General features: G+C 43.4%; 1 protein-coding gene across 1 annotated transcript in view; it reads left to right on the top strand.

The window, feature by feature from the left end:
- Nucleotides 1-25,508, top strand: part of MPDZ (multiple PDZ domain crumbs cell polarity complex component) — a 102,226-nt gene that overhangs the window by 8,264 nt on the left and 68,454 nt on the right. Inside the window, exons 2-7 of the mRNA XM_054398258.1 lie at nucleotides 5,627-5,845; nucleotides 6,793-6,932; nucleotides 9,697-9,910; nucleotides 11,772-11,900; nucleotides 13,123-13,326; nucleotides 16,359-16,473. Coding sequence (XP_054254233.1) covers nucleotides 5,627-5,845; nucleotides 6,793-6,932; nucleotides 9,697-9,910; nucleotides 11,772-11,900; nucleotides 13,123-13,326; nucleotides 16,359-16,473 — 1,021 coding nt within the window. The remainder of the gene's footprint in view (nucleotides 1-5,626; nucleotides 5,846-6,792; nucleotides 6,933-9,696; nucleotides 9,911-11,771; nucleotides 11,901-13,122; nucleotides 13,327-16,358; nucleotides 16,474-25,508) is intronic.

Here is a 25,508-nt window from a genome sequence, read left to right as displayed (position 1 = left end):
CATTGAAAAGGAAACTTGGAGGGAGATCCTTCATGAAGCAATAAACGTGGTGATTCCTTTTGTGTGGACAACTGAGAAACCTGGAAGAGCCAAATTTGTGTAACCAGAAAAAGTAGAACTGAAGCAAGGAGCTTCTGAAGGAAATCTCATGAAGACAGAAAATTACAGTTCATGGAAGAAGGGACTTGTCACTTGGGAGGACTATAGGGAATTTGTCAGAGCATTGAGAATCGTCTCTTGTACATGTAAATCAGCCTTATGAATGTCTCAAGAAAGCTTAAATCACATTGCCAACCAGACAGTAGCTACCCCCAGGAGGGGTGTGGTGGAAGACCCTTGGAATGTGCAAAAAAAGGTAAGATCATCTCTACCGATCAAGACCAAAGCTACCCCGGAAGTGGGAGATGGTGGAAAGACTATGCAACACATCACCTCCTGGCCTGATGAGCACAGGGATGAGTAATGATGTGTGAACAGGGCTGAGAGACCTGGGGTATTTTAGTCTGAAGAGGAGAAGACTGAGAGGGCAACTAATAAATGTATATAAATATGAGAGCTGGATGTTAGGAAGGAAGGGACAGCTTCTCACTTGGTTGTATGATATGACAAGGGGCAATGGATGTAAGCTACAGCACAGGAAGTTTCACCTCAACATGAGGAAGAACTTATTTACTCTACAGAGCACTTAAACAGGCTCCCCCAAGAGGTTGCGGAGTCTCCCTCTCTGCAGACTTTCAAGACCCACCTGGATGCATTTCTGTGTGACCTACGCTAGATTGTATGGCCCTGCTCTGGCAGGGGTGTCGGACTCAGAAGATCTTCAGAGGTCCCTTCTAACCCCTAACAACCTGTGATCCTGAAACCAGGGTGAAAGTAAGTCACAAACAGTGCCCTTTAAAATTATAAGCTTGTGTGGGATTGAAGCCCACAATTCACAATTCTTGAAATATGTATTATTACAGAAATGACAGTCAGAATCTAGTACTCTGATACTGCCCAGCAAGATAATATAGACTGGTACAAGATCTGAGGGCTATACATCAGATGGTGATGGATATACACCTGGTAATACCTAATCCTTCTTCACTATTAACAACAATAATTGATTCTAATGTCTATTTTATGGTCTCGGATTTGAAAGATGCTTTCTTTTGTATCCCATTGGAGAAACAAAGTCAGAAATGTTTGCTTTTGAATGGAAAAGCCCAAAAAACAGACGAAAAATGCAGCTGTGCTCCCTTAAAAAATTAAAACCAGCTCTACAGTCTTTGGTAATATATTGGCAAAAATATTGGAACAGTGGCAAGTTAAGAAAGTTACTGCTTCTATATTTCTTATGTAGTCTCAGATTTACATTCTTGTCAGATTTACTTTCTTGTTCCTTTTTTTGGCTTAGAAGATGACTACACATTCCATTTCAAGTGGAGAATTCATGCACATGGGGTTTTTAGGACTACCAGTTATATTGGTAACCCTTTCCAGTTCTGCCACCCAGAAGGATGAAGCCTCAGGAAGCTCCTGGCCCATTAAAAGGGTCCCAAGACAGAGTAATGCTGTGCTTAGAATGGTGCTAAATAAAGCTGAAGGCATTTCATGTATTCTTCTGTAGATTTAATCATATTGACCAGCATCTTGGTTCACCAGGAGAACTATGATGTAGTTACCATCACAGAAACATGGTGGGACGATTCTCACAATTGGAGTACCGCACTGGGGGGTTATAAGCTCTTTAGGAGAGACAGGCAAGGGAGAAGAGGAGGAGGGGTGGCCCTGTATATTAGGGAATCCTTTGATGCCTCAGAACTTGAGGTTGCAGAAGAAAGGGTTGAATGCTTGTGGGTTAAAATCAGAGGGAGGCCGCACAAAACTGACATCCTGGTTGGAGTCTGTTATAGACCACCCAACCAGGATGAGGAGGCCGACGAGATATTCTATAAGCAGCTGGAAGCTGTCTCAAGATCATCAGACCTTGTCCTTGTGGGGGACTTTAACCTACCAGACATCTGCTGGGAACTTAATTCAGCAGAGAGGAGACAGTCCAGAAGGTTCCTAGAGTGCATGGATGACAACTTCCTGATGCAGCTCTTAGGTGAACCTACCAGGGGCAAGGCTCTGCTTGATCTGCTGTTCTCAAATAGAGAAGGGCTGGTGGGAGATGTGATGGTTGGAGGCTGTCTAGGGTGCAGCGACCATGAGATAGTGGAGTTTTCAATATGCAGGGAAATAGGGAGGAGGAGTAACAGAACCCTCACTTTGGACTTTCGGAGGGCAAACTTCAGGTTGTTCAGGCAACTTATTCGGAAAGTTCCCTGGGTAACAGCCCTTAAGAAGAAAGGGGTCCAGGATGGTTGGACCTACTTCAAACAGGAGCTCCTAAAGGCACAGGAACTGGCAGTTCCCACATGCCGTAAGACGAGCCGGCGGGGAAGATGACCGGCCTGGAGGAGCAAGGAGCTCCTGAAGGATTTAAGGGAAAAAAAGAGGGTTTATCGTCTTTGGAAAGCGGGGGAGGCAACTAGTGATATGTTTAAGGATGTTGTTAGATCATGTAGAAGAAAAATTAGAGAGGCAAAAGCACAGTTAGAAATTAAACTGGCTGCTTCCGTGAAGGACAACAAAAAGCATTTTTATAAATATATTAATGCTAAAAAGAGGGGCAAGAGGAGCCTCCACTCTTTATTGGACGTGGAGGGTAACATTGTAACTAAGGATGAGGAGAAGGCTGAGATTCTAAATACCTTCTTTGCCTCCATTTTCAACAGTAAGGCAGGAGGACTTCAGGATAACTGGCCTCCTGAACTGGTTGATGGGGTCAAGGAGCAGTGTTGTACTCCTGAAATCCATGTGGAATTAGTTCGAGACTTGTTGAGTCACTTGGATATTCACAAGTCCATGGGACCTGATGGGATTCATCCTAGGGTGCTGAAAGAGCTGGCAGATGAGCTGGCCAAGCCTCTGTCCATCATTTTCCACCAGTCCTGGCTCACTGGAGAGGTCCCAGAAGACTGGAAACTGGCCAATGTGACGCCCATCCACAAGAAGGGATGAACAGAAGAACCTGGGAACTACAGGCCTGTCAGCCTGACCTCAGTGCCAGGGAAAATCATGGAGCAGATTGTCTTGGGGGCAATCACTGCATACCTGAAGGATGGCCAAGGAATCAGGCCCAGCCAACATGGATTTAGGAAGGGCAGGTCCTGCCTCACCAACCTGATCTCCTTCTATGATCAAGTGACCAGCCTGGTGGACGTAGGAAAGGCTGTGGATGTAGTCTACCTGGACTTCAGCAAGGCCTTTAACACTGTCCCCCACAGCAAACTCCTGGCCAAGCTGTCAGCCTGTGGCTTGGACAGCAGCACTCTGCGCTGGGTTAGGAACTGGCTGGAGGGTCGAGCCCAGAGAGTGGTGGTGAATAGTGCCACATCCAGCTGGCAGCCAGTCACTAGTGGTGTCCCCCAGGGATCAGTGCTGGGCCCCATCCTGTTCAACATCTTTATTGATGATCTGGATGAGGGGATTGAGTCCATCATCAGTAAATTTGCAGATGACACCAAGCTGGGAGCAGGTGTTGATCTGTTAGAAGGTAGAAGGGCTCTGCAGAGGGACCTTGACCGTCTAGAGAGATGGGCAGAGTCCAACATGATGGCATTCAACAAGTCCAGGTGCCGGGTGCTCCACTTTGGCCACAACAACCCCATGCAGAGCTACAGGCTGGGGTCAGAGTGGCTGGAGAGCAGCCAGGTGGAAAGGGACCTGGGGGTACTGGTTGACAGCCGCCTGAACATGAGCCAGCAGTGTGCCCAGGTGGCCAAGAGAGCCAATGGCATCCTGGCCTGCATCAGAAATAGTGTGGCCAGCAGGAGCAGGGAGGTCATTGTACCCCTGTACACAACACTGGCTAGGCCACACCTTGAGTAATGTGTCCAGTTCTGGGCCCCTCAGTTTAGGAAAGATGTTGAATTGCTGGAGCACGTCCAGAGAAGGGCAACGAGGCTGGTGAGAGGCCTTGAGCACAAGCCCTGTGAGGAGAGGCTGAGGGAGCTGGGACTGTTGAGCCTGGAGAAGAGGAGGCTCAGGGGTGACCTCTTTGCTGTCTACAACTACCTGAAGGGAGGTTGTAGCCAGGAGGGGGTTGGTCTCTTCTCCCAGGCAACCAGCACCAGAACAAGAGGACACAGTCTCAAGCTGCGCCAGGGGAGGTTTAGGCTGGAGGTGAGGAGAAAGTTCTTCACAGAGAGAGTGGTTGGCCATTGGAATGTGCTGCCCAGGGAGGTGGTGGAGTCACCATCCCTGGAGGTGTTCAAGAGGGGATTGGACGTGGCACTTGGTGCCATGGTTTAGATAGTCATGAGGTTTAGGGTGACAGGTTGGACTCGATGATCTTTGAGGTCTCTTCCAGCCTTCTTGATTCTATGATTCTATGATCTTTACCACTCTCCATTACTGAGCCTCTCCTGCTTAAAGTTAACATTCCAAAGGCTGCACCAAAGAGGTTGTATGAGCTTTCACTAATCTGTGTTGGGCAGAATCAGTATGCTGCTCATACTGTGTTGTTTCTTGTTTAGGCTAACCTTGCTGGCTTTTCTTGAGCAGCCAATGAGTTTTCTAGTGACTTCTTTTACCAAGGGAGCTGTGAAGATGGTAACCTTTATTCTGAAAGGCAGTTCAATGCTGTTTATCTACAGTGAGTGCTGCAATTTAGAAAATGAACGTATATCCATGACTTACTAAAATTTCTGATATCAGACCCCCATACACTAGGGCCTTTGAGTTCACATAAGATCTGGTTTAGGTTTGTGTGTCATATACTCTTAGGCTGTTTTATCTTGGTGTCGAAATGTGAAAATGTATTGAAGCAGAAGCAGTGCAAGACTAGCTATGGCTAATTACAGTGGTGTCAGGCACTCTTACAAATAATTTGACCTATGACAGTTTTTTGCGGGAAAGAATGTGACAGTGGGTGTGTATGAAAATTTGAAGGTAGAGTTGAACAAGAAGTGAATCATAATAATTGACCAAGTTCAGTGATATTCTTTAATAAATTGAAATGGATGAGATTGAGAAGGCGAAGATAAAAGTGGGTGACCCTGTTATATGGACTTGTAGTAACCGGAAACACAGTATGACATAGACTGTTACTTTCAGATTCATGGATATAATCTAAGGCAAAATATTACATTCACAAAAAGGCAGAGTTTGATTGTGATGATGAGGAGGCTTCTTTGTTTTTCCATTGACATTTACTTTTTTTTTTTTTTTTTGGTTGTTACTCTTGTAAAATAATTGATAAATATGTTTCTGAAACCGCTGGTACTGTCGAAAAACTTGTTCATACTTGTTTACCTCTACTATTGTATTGTAGTACTTCAGGCTGCTATGCTGAAAGAAGAAAAAAATTGTACTCAGAGTATGAAATAAAAAAGAGGTCATTTTCATCAGTTTCTTGCATGTTCCATGCTGATAATTCATAACTTTCATGCCATTAAAAATATTGACTATACTTTTTTAAAATTGCAGATTGGGATTTCAAATATTTTTATAATCAGTAAGTCTATCATGATGTTCTTGGCTAAGGAGGAGGTTTCTGCTCTGCCTATAAATCTGTTTTGCCATTAATCCTTTGCAGGTAAATATTACACCTTCCATACATTCCACTGGTGAATTTCCCCAGCTTCTCCATCATGGTGTGATGGGGTCCTTGCCACATAATGAGTCATATTTGTTGGCTCAGCAGAATGGCAGCACAGCTAATGTTACAGAAGCATCGATAAGATCTGTTACTCCTCAGATCAATGGAAAATCCTCTAGTGATGACTTTGAGCAGCTCATCAAAAATATGTCCCAGGTGAGCATGTAGTCTGGTAACCATGAAATGTGGCTCGTCTTTTCTGAAAGATTAAAATATATGTATGTTTATTTAAAAGTCACTGAGTTATTAAGCAAATCAGAGTTCACTTGCCATATGAAACAAAAATAACCTTTTAATTTGAGGAACAATTGGTAAATGAGAAAATAGTTGGAAAGGTAGCCTTGACATTGTCATTGCTGAGTTACTGCCCTTAGCTGGGCAGCATGCCGCACAGCATGCCTATTGCATATCGGTATGCCATTATCTTTCTGTATTTATTGTAGGACTGTTGCTCTGTGCGTGAAGGAGATGCTATGTCAGAGCATGCTCTTGAATGCATAAATAATGAAAGCTGGTTCTGTGACTTGCTTGGAAATAAAATGGATAGTTTCTTTTTGGCCTTACATTGTTCTGTAATATTGCTGCTTTCCTCTGGTAGGCAGAAATGGTGTACAAGTCCCTTCCATGGCAGGAGCTGAGAACAGTCAGGTGTATGTTCTAGGGTTTTTCTAAGCAGACTATAACAGAGACAGGGGAAGTCTTTGCTGCTCTTCTGGAGAGGCTTTTGCATAGTCCTGCTTTTTCTATCTGAAATTCATTCCCTTTTCTAGTTCTGCTTGGGAGTTGGCCTGTACCCTTATAAAATGTTAAAGACATGTATGTGCTAATTCAGTCACTACTGAACCTAAACACAGTACGTTTGGATGTTGTTTTCTCATTTCCTCTGGGTCGTAATAATCTTCTCAAATATTTCATGGTTGTCACTTTTCTGTATGTTAGTGAGAAATCAGAAATGAACAATTAGTTTTGGTTATTAGCTAGTGTAGCATTGTCCCACTGTAGCTGTCAAATTAGAAACTCATTTCCAGGTTGCTTAGCACAGTTAAAAATGCTGAAAAGCAGCATTGACAACATTTGTACCCTTTTTTCCTTCTGCCAAACAGGGTCGTCTTGTTGAGACCATTGACCTTATTAAACCGTCAAGTGGTGGTCTAGGCTTCAGTGTGGTGGGACTCAAGAGTGAAAATAGGGGAGAACTAGGAATATTTGTGCAAGAAATCCAGGAAGGAAGTGTTGCACATAGGTAAGATTACTACTGAAATGTTTTACTGTACCAAGAGTTAACATGATACTGCAACTGGGTTGTGTTTATTGCTGTTGTTTTTGTGGTATAAGGGTGCATTTTTCTCAATATTCTGAGCCATAAATCAGAAATTTATGTGGAACAGGGCAGCATGTGATCTGTTCTGAATTTCTAGAAGTTTACAGATGCAGTTTCTCTGTGATTTGTTTGTAATAGTTTGTTTACAACGTGGAAAATGCAGGTTACTGTTCTGCATAATAGCTTGTAAAGCCAAAATACAGTGTTTCCATCCTTGAAAAGCGATCTAGTGCAAAAAAAAAAAAAATTAGCGGGATTATTAGGTAGGGTACCACTGAGCAGATGTGAAACACAGCTTTTTAAGTCAGCTTTAAGCAAGATTTGATTTATAGTTGTTGGATTCTTAAAAAGATTTTCATCTGAGGTACCAGAAACTCAGCAGTCATAATAGCATGCTGAAAATGTGTTTTAGATTTTAATCCTGATTTCACAAATAGTGTTGTGAGAAAAAGATTTCTCCTATATGAGCAACCCAAGGGAGTAAACAAACTCAATGGTGAATGGGCAGAAGCACTGGTCCAGTGTACACTGGTGGGATGTATCACTGTGTGTGGATTTGCTGGTCAGGATCCTGGCCAGAACTGCTTTAGGCTGTGCACTGTATGTTGTGTGGGGCATCTGAGTCATCTCAGTGGTATTTCTCACTGTGCTGTATGGAGAAATTTTCTGTTTATTTGTGCTTTATACATTTTCATTTTAACAGAAGGCAAAGTGTGCCCTACAGAGTTAATTCAGTTACTTAAAGTGGCATGCTCTATGTCATTACAGTCTCTTCAAGAGGTCTTTGCTTTCACTTCTCTTATTCTGTGGAGCTGAGACCTTTTTTTACTAAATCAGGCCTTGCCTGATTCCCTGGCAAGAACAGAAACATAGCTGTTACAGGATTCTTACAGAATCATGGAATAACAGAAACATTCAGTTTGGAAAAGACCCTCAGGATCATCAAGTTCAACTGATAACCCTACTTTACAAAGTTCACACCTAAACCGTATCCCCAAGCACCACCTCTAAGTGACCTTTAAAGGCATCCAGGGTTGATGACTCCACCACCTCTGTGGGCAGCCCATTCCAATGCTTGACCACTCTTTCTGTGAAAAAATTTTCCTCTAATGTGCAGTCCAAACCTACCCTGTTGCAGCTTGAGGTCCTTCCCTCCTGTTCTATCACTAACTACCTGTAGGTAGTTAGTAGAAGGCACCAGCCTCTCCACAACATCCTTACGGGTAGTTGTAGAGAGCAATGAGATCTCCCCTCAACCTCCTCTTTTCCAAAACAGCCCCAGTTCCCTCAGTTGCTCCTCATAAGATGTATTCTCCAGCCCCTTCACCAGCTTCATTGCCCTCCACTGCGCTTGCTCCAGTACCTTGAAGTCATCAAAACTGAACACAGTACTCGAGGTGTGGCCTCACCAATGTACAAGGGGACAGTTACCTCCCTACTCCTCCTGGACACAGTATTTCTAATACAAGCCAGGATGCCATTGGCTTTCTTGGCAACCTGGGCAGACTGCTTGCTCATATTCAGCTGCTTGTCAATTAGAACCCCCAGGTCCCTTTCTGCTAGAGAGCTTTCCAGACACACTTCCCCAAGCCTGTAGCATTGCATGGGGTTGTTGTCGCTCAAGTGTTGTTGCCCAAGTGCAGGACCTGATGTTCGGCCTTGTTGAAGCTCATAAGAGAAAGGCCCTGCCATCAATAAATCTTTGAGCACTCAGAGAAACTCTCAGAGAGCATTCTAAGAAACAGTTCAAAATCACAAGTGACATATTATAGGTTGAAGCTAATGTTTTTCCTGAATGCTGCTGAGTACCTTGGCTTCTGCACTGTAGGTACTCACAAAAGCTCTTTTAGTAGGGTTCCTTATTTTTGTTGCTTGCTTTTGTTTTCAAAGCATTGTCACTTCTGGATGTTGAAGACAAGACTGGAGTTTTTACTGATTTGTTGCAGAAGCAATAAAAGCAATCAGGAGGCGAGGGCAACTGATTTGTATTGGCTTCATATACTTCCTTTGAAATGGATTTTGGGGAGATCTGTGTGTTATTTTACAGCAGTGCTTCCTTTGTCAGAAAGTGAAGAGTTACTCTTCAATTTGTGCAGGGGTTTCCATTCCGCTCCCACCCCTGTTTAAAAGGGATTTGTTTAATTGTTTTCTTTCTGTTTCTCTGTCTGCCTCCTCTTCAGTTTTTCTTTTTTTTTTTTTCCCTCTTGGTTTTGTGCAAAGCTTTTTTTTTTTTTCCATAGCATCTTGATGAAAGTGTGTTCCAGTCCATGGTTTGATGAGTATTTAGAATGAGTGCACTGAACAAAGCGTAGCACTTGGACTGGTAAGCAAGCAGCTCAAAGTCATGAATAAACATAAGTTCTGAGGCTATAGTTTGGAGCAACTGAGATCTAATACACTTAATCTTGCATGTGGGACAGGGAGAGGAAAGCTAGCTAGAGGGTAATAGTAGCCAAGGGAAAGTGGCAGTGGGATTAGCTTCAAAGGAGGTGATCACCAGGGTGCTGCAGCAGCTCCTTTCAGCAAAACTGCAGGGAGAGATTAAAATGTAGGGGGGAACAGAGACCAGATTATTCAAAATATTTTAAAACTGTCAAAACGCTGTCATTTCTGTGGCAAGGCTTGTTTGGTTTTTCTCAATTGTTTATTTTGTTTTCCCTCTTCCGTATTTACATGTACATGACAGAGATGGAAAGCTGAAGGAAGCAGATCAAATCCTTGCTATTAATGGACAAGCCCTTGATCAGACAATTACACATCAACAGGCTATCAGCATCCTACAGAAAGCAAAAGATAATGTCCAACTAGTTGTAGCCAGGGGCACTTGCCCTCAGCTCATCAGTCCTGTAGTTTCTCGGTCTCCATCTGCTGCTAGCACAGTCTCAGCCCATTCCAACCCGGTGAGTATACCCCAAACATCTATATGTTTAGTTCTGGGCATGTATCTACTTAACTGCGTTTAGTATTTTGAGACTTTTTTTTTTTATAACTTGTAGGTACATTTTCCTCAGTTTTTGAGGTTTTTCTTCTATTTATCTTTGTTCCTATGCAGAATAGAAGATATTGAGGCTTGCTGTGGAGACATGTATCTTGGATATATTCCTTTTTCCTATCTGCCAAATTCTCTATATCCAGCAATGCAAATACAATGTTTACTTTATGAAGCTTTACTATGAGGTAGCAATAACCAGGATCTTTCTTTTTCTCTTTGCCTGGTACTTGGGCAATGAGAAATTTTTGAAGCTTAGCAATCTGATCTGCACTATCAGCTGGATGGGTGCTTCTCTGTTTCTCTGTTGTCTGTTAGTGATGTGACTAAAGTAAAGCAACAAGAGAGAGCCATGAAAATGCTTTGTGCAGGGGTCACTTAAGGACCTCCTGAAAATAGCACTGTCACATTTCCTTTCTTCTGAATGCTTTTGCACATCTAAGTGTAAATAACATAGCTTAGAGACATGGCGATATTAACTGCATCTTCTCTTCCTAGTATCTTAGTCATATAATAGCATGTTCTGGGATGAAATGACCTATCTTTGGCTTCTGTAAGTTCTGTCATTCAGTCTTCTGTGGCCTTTCCTCAGGGGAATTGATCAGAGGTATATGGAGGAATCAGTCTGGAAGAAGCAGCTATTTTAGTGTTTATTTTAATGACATATCATAAAATCTTTAGTCAAGGAGTTTCAGAATTACTCTTCTGTGTGCTGATTGTCCTATTTTTGCCTGTCAGCACATAGGAGAGGCCTGCTCTCTTCCAGTATTCCGGTGACACACCTTTTTTCTCTTACGTGATTGCCTCCATATTCTCTGAGCAGCTTCTCTTGCTGAAAAAAAAATTACTTCTTGCAAACCTGCCACTGCTTCTCCTGATTTGGTATGGTGTTTGGTTTTTTTTTTTGTGCATGCATTTTCCAGTCCTTGTGTTTACTTTGCTTTCACTTTGCTGGGGGAAAGCAGCTTATCTGGAGCCATTCTCTTTGACTTGATCATTATTGGTTTCTGTTAAGGCTGCAGCTTCCCAAACAGGTGCTACAGAGCTTTGATTATTCCAAAATAACTGCTTATTTCCAAGATCCTACTTGGTTGGGCACCAGCTGTAATTTTAAATTTCAGATGAGTTTATGGTATGGTTTGTTCTTTAGGACAACCGATACCAGGAGCTTCCAGTCATTCATTCAGTGCCACCCAACACGAGCTAGCCTTGTGTCTTTCTTTCAGAGCAGTTTCAGTTGTGCAGAACAGGAAGCTTTCCATCAGAGCTACTTCATTCTGCTGCTGTTGACATTGGACAACCCAGAAATTCATTCATTAACAGGGAAGAAATTTTGCTAATGTCTGCTTCACAATACCTGGTGCTGCTTTCAGCGCTAACCTCTGAACCGGGTTTATGCCTTCTCCTTTGCTTTGTTATAGTGGCTGATGTGAACACTCCTGTGAGATTTCCTAGCAGCTATATCTGTCACTGACTGCAGTGGGGCGTAGAGGTGGACAGTCTTAGGTTGCTAGTTATTCAGCAGGTTCTTTAAAAGCCTGGCTTCACTACTCAGCTCTGGTTTGTACCAGAAAAATTTCAACTGTTATGTAATGAGCTATTCATTGCTCAAATATTATGTAGTCTTACACATAATGAAAGGTCCCATATTTCCAGTTTTCTCCTACCTTACTTTATTAAAACACATCCCCCAAGAAAGAGCAGAAAATATTTTGCAAGTGTTCATACTTATTTTATTTAATAGTTGGCAAGCTTGTATTTATTCCCCTTAGATTCACTGGCAGCACGTGGAGACCATTGAGTTGGTGAACGATGGCTCAGGTCTTGGATTTGGGATAGTGGGAGGAAAGTCAACTGGAGTGATTGTTAAAACCATTCTTCCAGGAGGGGTGGCTGATCAGGTAAATTCAACCTACCCTTCCATTTATCATTAAGTAAGGTGTGAATTTACTTTTATAATCATGTACTTTTATAATCATGCTAAGCAGTGGCAACTTTTTTCCTTACAAACAAAAACCAGAGAGCTGGTGGTGAAAATGGTCCTCAATAAAGATGTGCCTAGCACAGGGGATCTGTGCATTTAAATTTAAAAGCTTGATTAGGCTTTAAATCACATTTTCAAACCTGATACATCATACGTTGTGTTTGGATTTGTAATTCTTCCATGAATGGACTGATTGTAATCCAGGAGTGAGAGACACACCAAATACTTCATAGTTCTTCTCTGACTGCTAGGAAGAGCATCCACTTCTCTCCACTGGGCTTACTAAAACTTGAAGCAGGCATGCAGTTTCATTTATTGCATCGGGACACAAGCTCTGCACCTGCCTGAAGGGTTCATGTGACTTGAACTTTGGGATCACAGCTCATTTCAAGCCTGTCCATTGGATAAGTATCTACGGCTGTGTTAATGGTAGACAAGGATTGAATAGTTACAGAGACTGGCCAGTCTTTCAGCCACAGAAGTGGTGGCCTGACAGCAGGGTCTGGATATGGATGGACAGGATTTACTACCACACACTTGCCCTGAGCAGGTGCATGGTTTCTTTTTACAGACCAATCTCTAATGTTTTTCATATGGGCTAAATTCATGTGAAGATTAAAGGTAAAGACTTAGGAGAGCACAACAGTGTAAAGCAATATGAATAATTTCGTAATAGTAAGAAAGGTATTTTATTTTGAAGTTATAATTAATCCCGTGGAACATTTTTAAGTAGAAGTGCAAATCTGAGTATATACATTTGTATGCTGTCCTTTGGAAGTGTGGTTGGAAACGAAACCTGATGTTCTCCAATCTACATGCATTTCTTAAATACTACTAGGTAGCAACCATAACTATATGCTCTTTTTTTTTCCCTGTGCTTAGTTAACTGCTTTAAAAAGAATGTTCTGGATATTTCTGGGGAAATTTCTAGGAAAATTAGTGTCATTAGGCAACTGGTTGTTTTTTTTTTCTTTTTTTTTTTTTTAATGTTACCAGCATATTGATTCACAGCCCAAAAAGCCACCTGATTTGTGAGTCTTAAAACTGACTGCAGCTATGTGGTCTTCCTCTAATTGTATGGTATGTGGAAAAAATGGTAATGTGTTAATAGATGTTTTCCATCATTATTGTTCCTCCAGCATGGCAGATTGTGTAGTGGGGACCACATCCTGAAAATTGGTGATACAGACCTAACTGGAATGAGCAGTGAGCAGGTGGCACAAGTTCTTAGGCAGTGTGGAAATAGAGTGAAACTGGTAATTGCAAGAGGTCCTGTTGAGGACCCATCACCACCAGCAGTCCCTCCAGATGCAGCAGTATCCATCTCCACACCACAGAAGCAGGTGAGCAACAGTAAATATACTTAACTCATGTCAAACTTTTATTTCAAACTTCCGTTTCTTTTAACTACTATTTAATATTTCTCACTTTTACATTTTCAAAGCTAGGATTTTCTTTCCCAGTAGTAGTGTTCTCGGCTGGTAGTCTGGGTGAGTTTTAAATGTCATGAGTCCACAGTGCAAGGAACTGTATACTGGAAGCCTACTGGATCAAGGCTTATGAAGTCCTGGGTATAACCTAAATAATTCTGGTTCTGTGATTGTGCAGTAATATGTTGGAAACAAGTAAAGTCATGTGGGTTTTCTGTCAGACAGAGCAAGCTGTTTCTGTAGTGTTTCTCCGCGTGCCTGTTCTCCTCTCTCTGAGAACATTTCTTATTTCGGTATCACTGCAGCCACCCATCAGATGCTTGTTCCCTGTGCCAACCAGTACACAGATGCTGCTTTCCTGCATCACCTGGCATTGCTCATTTGCTAGACATCTTCCAAAAAAGTCAACCAGCTGCTACCCTTATTCCCCTGATGATGATTGTAGTCTTGGTACTGTTACTACTTTACAACTGTGAGCCACTTAAAAAATGCTGTAAATATTATTCTGTCTTGTCAGCTCAAAAGCCCTATAAAATAGGTCCTTTGAATGTTTGTAGCAAAGCCTGGTTTCATGGGAGCCAGCAGTAGTATTTTGTGACGTATAATTATGACCAGATACATTTAAATGTGAATATGTGGAGTGAGTGAATGAGAGAGAAGGTGGTTGTGTTTGAGCATGTAACTAGATACAGTTTATGCCTTACAAAGAATTTTTGTTTAACTTATCCTGTATTTTTTTAAACTTATTTTTTTCCCTAGACTTTTCAGTTATGTTTTATTTCAGATAGGTCATTCTGGAAAAAAAAAAAAAAGGGAAAAAAAAAAGCCAACAAAAAACCCCAAACAACCCCTCCCCCCCAAAAAAACCCCACCCCAACAGCAGCAAGAAAAAACCCTAACAAAAATCAAACAAAAAAAAAAAACCAGACAAATACCACCAATCAACCAAAAAACATAACAATGTGTGCATGACTGCCATTATTTTGCCTCTGTTCATTTCAGTACTATCTGTGCAAACCAAACATGTATTCATTCCATCTTCTGTAGCTGTGAGAGAAAGAAAATTAATCTTCATGTGGAATCTTCTGTGCATCTGACAGGAGCAACAGACTGGTACTTAGGTGTACTGTATTTAGAGAACCTGTCTGTGTTTTGGATAAAGTGATCAATATTTAATCTGAATATTAGTTACCTGAAAATTATCAATCTTAAAAGGCAAGCTGAATTTCATCATTTCATCTGTATATTTCTTCAGTATTTGCTTTTCAGAGGTTACATGGTGGAATATTGAAGGATGTATCTGTTGCTGCAGTATGCATGGTATTTCTGACAATGAGGAAATGGCTCAAACCCACCAAGTGGCAACGTTTCATGCCACCTACCCCTCTGTTTCCATCCTTATCAATACCTTGTTTGTGGTACATCTCTGCTATCAGGAGGTGCTATTTTTAAACTACTTTTGCCTTCTTGGAGGAAGCATTCAGTTAATGGTGCTCATTAATTCGTATCTAGAGTGAAGATGATGATGGAAACAGCTTGATTGATCTATTTCTTCCTGACAGATATAGGGTAGGTGAAGACTTCATGATGCTTTTAAAGCTTTTAGTGATCTTTCCATAATGGGCACTTCTAATCATGTCCTGTGTAGATGTCTATTCTGACAAAAATTCATGAGGTTATGGAAATAGGGGCACGTTTTTAGTGGCAAAAATAATCCCATATTATTAAGCAGAGAGATAGTTAAAGCAGTAGAAATTTATTTTTCTTGTGCTTGATTTTGGTTTTGGGTGGAGTTGTTCAAATAAAGAACTTAAGTCAGATTCTCTTTTGGCAAGTAGCATCGTAGCAATCTAATGTTTTGGGTTTTTTTGGCACATGTGTACTCATACCTAGTTAAACTGGATTTAGTTATTGTTTACCTGGTTGCTGTATTGGCATTTTAAAAAATATTAGCTGCTCTTTGTTATGCAGAAGAGAGAGAATGCAATAGGAATACAGCAAGATATTGATAAATTTGTTCTGTAGTTATGAACTCTCATTTTAAACATATGCATAATTAGTGATGACCATATAAATAAAATTTACACCTTGTACATGTAATCTTAGATATATCAGCTATGGAAGTGGCTGTTAACTTTGTGGTTTTAGACAGCTGAAAAAACTTGTAAAAGTTGAAATGAAATTTTATAAGTTGACTTTTTTTTCTTTCAATAGGGAACCAATATTGTTAAAATGGGGTTTTAATATATGTTGTACTTTCGTTAACAATAAATGAATGAATTACTCCAATATTTATTACTGAAATTCAGAGGGTGGTAGTAGATACTAGCAGGGACTGTCATTATTTAATTAGTTGGAAGTGTAATTGCTGCTTTCTATGCCATTGTTTTGAAGTGTTTTAAAACCAAGACATGTAATTGCCTCACTAGTAATAGCTTTTACTAAGTTCCAAGCTTGGCATACATACGAAAAAAGAGCTACAGTTACTGAACAGGAGTTTAAACTAATAGAATGCAAAATACAATTTTGATATTTCTTTTTAGTAACACAGAAGTCTAAAAGTAGTTCTAGGAAATCTAAGAAGGATAGCAAGCTACATATTCTAGTATATAAGCATTCATGGCTTGTGTAACTTGCTGTACAAGAAGTTCATTGTTAAATTTGTACAATTTTTTCCTGTTATTTTATTAATCAGATATTGATTTTGTAGGCTAGAGGGTAATACCTGTGGGACTGTGGGGCAGGGAGGGCATGGAATGCATTGCTTTACACTGAGGAACATTACCTGTGTTTACTTTTTCTGCTGAACATTAAATGAGAGCAGAAGAAAGCTGGTATTTAATTTTTGCATTTATGCCTAGTTTTACATGTTTATGATCTCAAAGAACGCGATGGATCTTTAAGGGAAAAAAAACTTCCTTTCTAATCATGCTTTTCTTTTTTAGGCAGATGCTTCCGTTGATAGCTATGAAGATGGGGAGAAGTTCGATGTTGAACTCACTAAGAACAACCAGGGATTAGGAATAACTATTGCTGGTTACATCGGAGACAAAACATCAGGTAATGATTGATTCCTGTAGTTTACTATACAGTCTGTTGTGTATGGTGTATAAGAGTCAAAGAATTTTAGTTTTGGTGTTACATCCCTTAAAAATATCTTAGATGGCAAAGGGTTTTTTAAAGTTATAAAGAAAAAGGAACTGATTTGTGGGAAGGATTTTCTATTAGAAGGAATCAGTTTTATTATAAAATCCCACCTCAGGATTTTAAAATAGATCTCTTGGTTAAAGCTTGTGCTTTTATGTTTCTTCAAAACAATTCTAAAATAGACCAAGTCATTTTCAGTAGAGCTAGCTGGGCTTTTTAAATTACATTTTCATTTTTTAAATGCTTTTAACAAGACAATACATTAGTATTCTGAGTAGCTTTAGGGAGGTGTTGTTATTTGTTATGTGTACTGCTCAACTGCACAAGATCAAGAATTCCTTAGTGGCTTCCTTAGTGACTTCTTCATAATGAATGTTTGTTGACCTCTGGCCTATTGCAGCCAATAATTTCCAGAAAAATGATCAAAAACTCTGTTTGGTCTGCCTAGGGGAGATTTGTTAAATTTAGTACTGCTGGGGAGGGACAGTTGTTGAATGTGTTGTGAAACCTCCCAAAATGGTTTGACTTTCATTGTTGTGTATGTTGTTAGAAAAATGTATGGACAGATATATCCCACAGTATTGGCAGTTTATGGACATATTTTTTTGTCTTTCAGAAGCTAGTCTAAATTTCCAAAATTTCTTCCATAGGACAAGATGGTCACAGTTTGTCAAAGTCCACTCTTTAGCAGCTTCCTGTGGAATCTTTATGTAATAGAACATGTAATAGAATTAACTTGGTTTTGTGACTTAAGAACTTTGCTGTTAGAGAAACAGCAGTAAAACTACTGGACAACAAAATCACAGAATCACAGAAACATTCAGGTTGGAAAAGACCCTCAGGATCACCAAGTTCAACTGAATAATTCTGCTCTACAAAGTTCACCCTTAAACCATATCCCCAAGCATCACATCCAAACAACTTTAAATAAGTCCAGGTTCATGACTCAACCACCTCCCTGGGCAGCCCATTCCAATGCCTGACCACTCTTTCTGTGAAAAATTTTTTCCTAATGTCCAGTCTAAACCTACCCAGTCACAGCTTTAGGCCATTCCCTCATGTTCTATCACTAATTACCTGTGAGAAGAGACCAGCACCAGCCTCTCCACAATGTCCCTTCCAGGTAGTTGTAGAGAGCAATGAGGTCTCCCCTCAGCCTCCTCCAAACTAAACAGCCCCAGCTCCTTCAGTTGTTCCTCATAAGATTTATTCTCCAGGCCTTCCCCCATCTTTCTTCCCTTTTTTTCTGCACTGACTCCAGCACCTCCACATCTCTTGTATTGATGTACCCAAAAGTGGACACAATACTGGACCCAAAAGTGGCCTCACCAGAGCTAAGTACGAAGGAACGATCACCTCACTACTCCTGCCAGACACAGCATTTCTAATACAAGCCAGGATGCCATTGGCTTTCTTGGCCACCTGGCACACTTCTTGCTCATATTCAGTTGACTGTTGATTAGAACCCCCAGGTCCCTTTCTCCTAGAGAACTTTCCAGCCACACTTCCCCAAGCCTGTAGCATTGTTTGGGGTTGCTGTGACCCAAGTGCAGGACCTGGCATTTGACCTTGTTGAAGCTCATCCCATTAACGTTGGCCTGTTGATCCAATCTATCCAAGTCCCTCTGTAGAGCTTCCCTACCCTCATGCAGCTCAGCATTCCCACCTAACTTGGTGACATCTGCAAACTTCATGACACACTCCGTCTTCATCAAGGTCATCAATAAATATATTAAACAGAAGTGGTCCCAATACTGAGCCCGGAGGAACACCACTTGCAAGCGGCCACCAGCTGGATTCAGCCCCACTGACCACCATCCTTTGGGCCTGTTCTCCCAGCCGGGGCTTTATCCATCAGAGCCTGTGCTCATCCAAGCCATGGGCAGCCAGTTTGTCCACAAGAATTCTGTGGGGAACAGTGTCAAAGGCTTTTCGAAAGTGTAGGTAGTGTCAGTGATGGACAAGGAATATATAGGAAGAGCCAAGAGGTCAATTCATAGCTCCAGGGCTGGTGTCATCAACAGGGCTTTGGGTTCTACAATCACAGCTCGGTTTATAAGGCACCAGAGCTGCAAACAGCTAATGGGATGCACTTGTGCCAGAGGGGGAAAAGGATCCTGGGGCAGGAATTGGCAGGGCTCATTGATAGAGCTTTAAACTAGATTTGAAGGGGGAAGGGGTTAATAGTCTCCTGCTTGCCTGTGACAAACAGAGGGGCAGCTCACCAGAGGCAGAGGGATGGAGAGCTAGTGAGGGCTCTCAACTTGCTGCCCTGAGGCAAGTCACGAATGATGCACCAGGAGACTGTGGAAATCAAGGGGAGTTGGCACAAGAGGAGGACAGGGCCAGCCCAGCTGAAGTGCCTCTATGCAAATGCATGCAGCTCGGGCAGCAAACAGGATGAATTAAGGGCCACTGTGCTGCTGGGGTGTCATGACATAGTGGCTATTACTGAAACTTGATGGGATGATACCCATGACTGGAATGTAGGGATAGATGGGTACAAGCTCTTTAGGAAGAACAGGCAGTGAAGGAAAGGAGGAGGTGTTGCCCTCTATGTCAGTGACCAGCTGAAATCAGTGGAGCTCCACCTGGGGAAGGATGAAGAGCTGGTTGAGGGTGTACGGGTTAAAATTAAAGGCAAGAAAGGGGAAGGAGATCTTTCTGAGGGGTGGGGAGATTCAAGCTTGATGTGAGGAAGAAGTTCTTCACCATGAGAGTGGTGAGAGCCTGGAATGGGTTATCCAGGGAGGTGGTTGAAGCCCCATCCCTGGAGGTGTTTAAGGCCAGGCTGGATGAGGCTCTGGCCAGCCTGATCTAGTGTGAGGTGTCCCTGCCCATGGCAGGGGGGTTGTAACTAGATGATCCTTGTGGTCCCTTCCAACCCTGACTGATTCTATGATTCTAGGAATATCCACAGCCTTTCCCTCATGCAACAGTCAGGTCATCCTGTCATTGAAGAAGATCAGGTTGTTCAGACAGGACCTACCCTTCATAAACCCTGACTGGGCCTGATCCTCTGATTGTTCTCTATATATTGCCTAATGGTGCTTGAGATGATCTGCCCCATGACCTTCCCTGGTACCGAGGTCAGACTGACAGGTGTGTAGATTCCTGGATCCTCTTTTTTTCCTTTCTTGTAGATAGGTGTTACATTTGCTACCCTCCAGTCCATTGGGACCTGCCCAGTTAGCCAGGACTTCAGGTAAATAATGGAAAGTGGCTTTGTGAGCACCTCTGCCAAATCCCTCAGAACCCTTGGTTGTACGCCATCTGGCCCCATATACTTGTGTGAACCTAAGTAGTGTATCAGTTCACTGACCACTTCCTCATTTATTGTGATGACCTCATTCTCATTCCCCTCCCTGACTCCTAGTTCATGAGGCTGGGAATCCAGGGAAGTGCTGGTTCCAGTGCTAAAGACCAAGGCAAAGTAGGCATTGAGCACCTCAGCCTTAGCCACTATGTTTCTCTCTGCATCCAGCAAAGGATGGAGATTTTGCCTATTCTTTCTTTTGTTGTTAATGAATTTATAGAAGGATTTTTTTATTATCCTTAATGGCTATAGCTAGGTTGAGCTCTAGCTGTGCTTTGGCTTTTGTAATTTTCTCCCTGCATAGCTTTACTACATCTTTATAGTTCTGATGAGAGACCTGTCCCGTCTTCCAAAGGCCATAGAATCACCTTTTGTTTTTGAGGACCAGTCAAAGGTCCCTATTCAGCCAGGCCAGACACCTTCCCCACTGATTCTTTTTTTGTGGCACAAAGTGACAGCCCACTCCTGAGCCTTTAAGACTTTTTTTGAAGTATGCCCAGCCTCCCTGGACTGCTTTATCCTTCAGGGTAGCCTCCCAAGGGACTTTGTCACACAATCTCCTGAACAGGCCGAAGTTTGCCCTATGGAAGTTGAAGATGGCAATTTTACTAACCCCTCTCCTTAATTCCCCAAGAATAGAGAACTCAATCATCTCATGATCACTGAGCCCTGGACACTCTCCAACCTTAATTTCCCCCACAAGTTCTTCCCATTTCACAAGAAGCAGGTCTGGGAGGGCACCTTCTCTGGTTGGCTCCCTCACCTGTTGTGTCAGGAAGTTATACTCCACACACTCCAGAACCTCCAGGACTGTTGTCTCCCTGCTGTATGGTGTTCCCAGCAAACATCCGGGAAGTTGAAGTATCCCATGAGAACAAGGGGAAGTGATTGTGAAACCTCTCTCAACTCTTATAAAAAATTTCATCTACCTCTTCATCCTGGTTGGGTGGTCTGTAACAGACTCCCACCACAATGTCACTCTTGCTGGCCTTACTCCTGATTCTTACCTTTAAGGACTCAACCTTATCATCACCTTCATTAATTTGCATAGTTTCATATGTTTCCCTATCATAGAGGGCCACTCCACCACCTCTTTTTCCTTGCCTGTCCCTTCTGAAAAGTTGGTACCCATCGACTGCAGCACTCCAGTTTTGGGAGCCATCCCACCAGGTTTCCGTGATGGCTGCTATATCACACTTTCCCTGATCTGCATGGCCTGGTCTGCATCTGAGCATTCCATGAAAGACAAATAGCATATTGTCATGTTATTATATAGCAGTTGCAGAATGTAAAGACACTTGGAAATTTAGTAAGAGTAGCCATTTAGTTAATCACAAAACCTGTAAGAATCACAGAATCATAGAACTGTTAGGGTAGGAAGGGACCTCAAGGATCATCTAGTTCCAACCTCCCTGCCATGGGCAGGGACACCTCACACAGTAGATCAGGTTGCTCAGAGCCACATCCAGCCTGGCCTTAAAAACCTCCAGGGATGGGGCTTATACCACCTCCCTGGGCAACCTCTTACAGTGTGTCACCACCCTCATGGTGAAGAACTTCTTCCTAACATCCAATATGAATCTACCCATTTCTATGTTTGCTCCATTTCCCCCTAGTCCTATCATTACCTGACACCCTAAGAAGTCCCTCCCCAGCTTTCTTGTAGGCCCCGTATAGATACTGGAATGCCACAATAAGGCCTCCTCAGAGCCTTCTTTTCTCCAGACTGAATAGTCCCAACTCTCTCAGTCTGTCCTCATAGGAGAGGTGCCCCAGCCCTCTGATCATCCTCATGTGCCTTCTGATCCTTCCTGTAATAGGGGGCTCCAGAACTGGGCACAGTACTCCAGGTGGGGTCTCACCAGAGCAGAGTAGAGGGGGAGAATCACCTCCCTCAGCCTGCTGGCTGTGCTTCTCTTGATGCAGCCCAAGATCTGGTTGGCTTTCTGGGCTGCAAGTGCACATTGACAGCTCATGTTGAGCTTCTCGTCCACCAGCACCCCAAGTCCCTCTCCTCAGGGCTGCTTTCCAGTCACTCACTGCCCAGCCTATATCAGTGCTTGGGATCACCCCAACCCAGATGCAGGACCTTGCATTTGGTCTTGTGGAACCTCAGGAGGTTGGTTTGTGCCCACCTCTCCAGCCTGTCAAGGTCCCTCTGGATGCCATCCCTTCCCTCCAGCATGTCTGCTGTACCACACAGCTTGGTGTCATCAGCAAACTTGCTGAGGGTGCACTCAGTGCCACTGCCCAAGTCACCAACGAAGATGTTGAACAAGACTGGTCCCAGGACTGATCCCTGAGTGACTCCACTTGTCACTGACCTCCACTGGGACAGGGAGCCATTGACAGCCACTCTTTGGGTGCAGCCATCAGGTCAGTTCTTTATCCACTGAATGGTCCATCCATCAAACCCAGACTTTACCAGCTTGGAGACCAGGATGTCATGTGGGACAGTGTCAAAGGCTTTGCTCAGGTCCAGGTAAATTATGTCAGTTGCTCAGCCTTAATCTGTTAGTATTGTGACTTTGTCATAGAAGGCCACCAGATTTGTCAGTCAGGATTTGCCCTTGGTGAAGCCATGTTGATTGTATCCAGTCACCTCTTCATTATTCTTCTGTCTCAGCAGTGCCTCCAGGAGGATCTGCTCCCTGATATTCTTGGGCACAGAGGTGAGACTGGCCTATAGTTCCCTGGGTTATTCCTCTTTCCCTTTTTGAAAATGGGAGTTGTGTTTCCCCTTTTGCACTCAGTGGGAGTTTCACGGACTGCCATGACTTTTGCACTATGATAGAGAGCAGTTTAGCAACCTCCTCCACCAGTTCCCTCAGTACCCATGGGTGTATCCCATCAGGTCCCATAGACTTGAACACTTTCAGGTTCTTCAGATGGTCACGAACCTGATCTTCACTCACAATGGACAGTTCCTTCTTCCAGCCCCTGGTATTATCTTCCATTACTCTGGGAGTGTGGCTGGAGCCCTTGCCAGTGAAGACTGAGGTAAAGAAGTCATTGAGAACCTCAGCCTTCTCCATGTCACCTATCACCAGTTCACCTGCTTCCTTTCTGAGAGGGCCCACACCTTCCCTAGACTTCTTTTTTACCATTAATATACCTGTAGAAATTTTTGCTGTTACCCTTCATCTCCCTGGCTAGATGTAATTCTAAATTAGTTTAGCTATTCTAATCAGGTCTCTTGCTGCTTGGGCACCTTACTTATATGCCCCCCATTCTGCTGTCCTTTCTTTCACTCCTTTTAGAGTTTCTTTTTGTGTGACAGTATGTCCAGGAGCTCCTTGCTCAGCCAGGCATGGTTGTAAGCTTGGGGTATGTCCTAGTTGCCCTGAGGATCTTAAATTCTAGTGCTTCATGGTCATTGCAGCCAAGGTTATCCCTGAGCCTCACATTGGTCACCAGCCCTTCTCTAGTGGTGAGAACAAGGTCCAGCATAGCACCTTTTCTCGTTGGTTCCTCCACCATTTGGAGGAGAAAGTTGTCATCTATGCAATCCAGGAACATCCTGGAATGCTGGTACCTAGCTGTGCTGTCCCTCCAGCAGATGTCAGTGTGGTTGAAATCCCCCACGAGGACCAACACTTGTTAATGTGAAGCCACTTCTATTTGCCTGTGGAGGGCCTCATCTGCTTGGTTCTGCTGGTCAGGTGGCCTGTAGCAGACCTCTACAGTAGCATCTCCTTCCCCTGCCTTCCCTTTAATCTTCACCCATATGCTCTCAACCAGCTCATCATCATTCCCCAGGTGGAGCTCCACTGATTCCAGCTGGTCACTGATATAGAGAGCAATACCTCCTCCCTTCCTACACTGCCTGTCCTTCCTAAAGAGCTTGTACCCATCTATCCCTGCATTCCAGTCATGGGAATCATCCCACCAAGTTTCAGTAATAGCCACTATGTCATAGCACCCCAGCAGCACAGTGACCCTTAATTCGTCCTGTGTGTTGCCAAAGCTGCATGCATTAGCATAGAGGCACTTCAGCTGGGCTGGCTGTGTCACCCTCTTAGGTGAATCCCCTTGGAGTGTCCCAGTGCTTTGTCCTTGGCTTGCATCATGGCAACAAGTTGAGAGCCCTTGCTAGCTCTCCATCCCTCTGCCTCTGGTGAGCTGCCCCAATGTTTGTCACAGGCAAGCATGAGATTGACAACCCCTTCCCCCTCTGAATCTAGTTTAAAGCCCTGTCAGTGAGTTGTACTAGCTTCTGCCCTAGAATCCTTGGCCCCGCTGGGACAGGTGCATTCCATTGGTTGCTTTCAACTCTAGTGCCCTGTAAACTGATCTGTGATCATAAAATCCAAACCCCTGTCAATGACACCAGTCCTGGAGCCATGAATTAACCTGTTGGCTCTTTCTAAACGTTCCATCATCCATTGTTGATGTCAGAGGGTTGGAGAACACAAGTTGAGCTCCTGATCCCTTTAGCAGTTGCCCCAAGGTCCTGAAGTCTCTTTTAATTAATTGTGAGCCTCTCTCTCACTGCTGCATCATCACTACCCACCTGAAAAATCAGAAGTATCACAGTATATCAGAGTTTGGAAGGGACCTCCAGAGATCATCAGGTCCAACCCCTCTGCCAGAGAAGGATCACTTAGGGTAGTCTGCACAGGAATGCATCCAGGTGGGTTTTGAAAGTCTCAGAGAAGGAGACTCCACAACGCCCCTGGGTAGCCTGTTCCAGTGCTCCGTCACCCTTCTCATGTTGAAGTGAAATCTTCTATGTTCAAGTTTGAACCCATTGTTCCTTGTCTTATCACTGTGAACCACCAAAAAGAGCCTGGCCCCCTCCACTTGACACCCACCCCTCAGATATTTATAGACATTGATCAGATCCCCTCTCAGTCTTCTCTAAACAGCTCCAGGGATCTCAGTCTCTCTTCATAGGGGAGATGCTCAAGTCCCCTAATCATCCTTGTGGCTCCCTATTGGATTCTCTCCAGCAGGTCTCTGTCTCTTTTGAACTGGGGAGCCCAAAATTGGACACGATATTCCAGGTGTGGTCTCACCAGGACAGAGTAGAGGGGGAGAAGAACCTCCCTGGACCTGCTGGACACGCTTTTCTTGAGGCACCCCAGGATACCTTTGGCTCTCTTGGCCACCAGAGCACATTGTTATGCCATGGTGAACTTTCTGTCCACTAGGACTCCAAGGTCTTTCTCCATGGAGCTGCTTTCCAGCAGGGCAGCCCCTAACCTGTACTGGTGCCTGTTGTTATTTCTCCCCAGATGTAGGACCCTGCACTTGTCCTTATTAAACTTCATGAGGTTTGCCTGCACCCAGCTCTCCAGCCTGTCCAGGTCATGTTGGATGGCTGCACAGCCTGACAGGTGTCAGCCAACCCCCCCCAGGGTAGGAAGTTTACCTACGACATCCTTTACCCTGACACCAGGGAGACAGCAGACCTCTCTATGAAGTAGGTTTGGTCTACATATTGGGCCCTCCGCTTCCCTCAGCAGGGAGTCACCTACCACAGTGACCCTTTGATTTTTCTTTTCAGAGTCAATTTTTATGGCTGGCTTGAGGCGAGTCAGCCTTTGTGGCGCTTCTGGCCTTTGTGGCACTTTTGGCCTTTCTGAGCCATCATCCTTGCTTAGAACCAGTTCCTCCTGCAGAGCCTCAT

This window comes from Indicator indicator, chromosome Z (genome assembly GCF_027791375.1).
Source record: "Indicator indicator isolate 239-I01 chromosome Z, UM_Iind_1.1, whole genome shotgun sequence".
Lineage (NCBI taxonomy): Eukaryota > Metazoa > Chordata > Aves > Piciformes > Indicatoridae > Indicator > Indicator indicator.
Note: the sequence above shows the minus strand (reverse complement) of the source record. Positions and strands in the feature narration are given on the sequence as shown.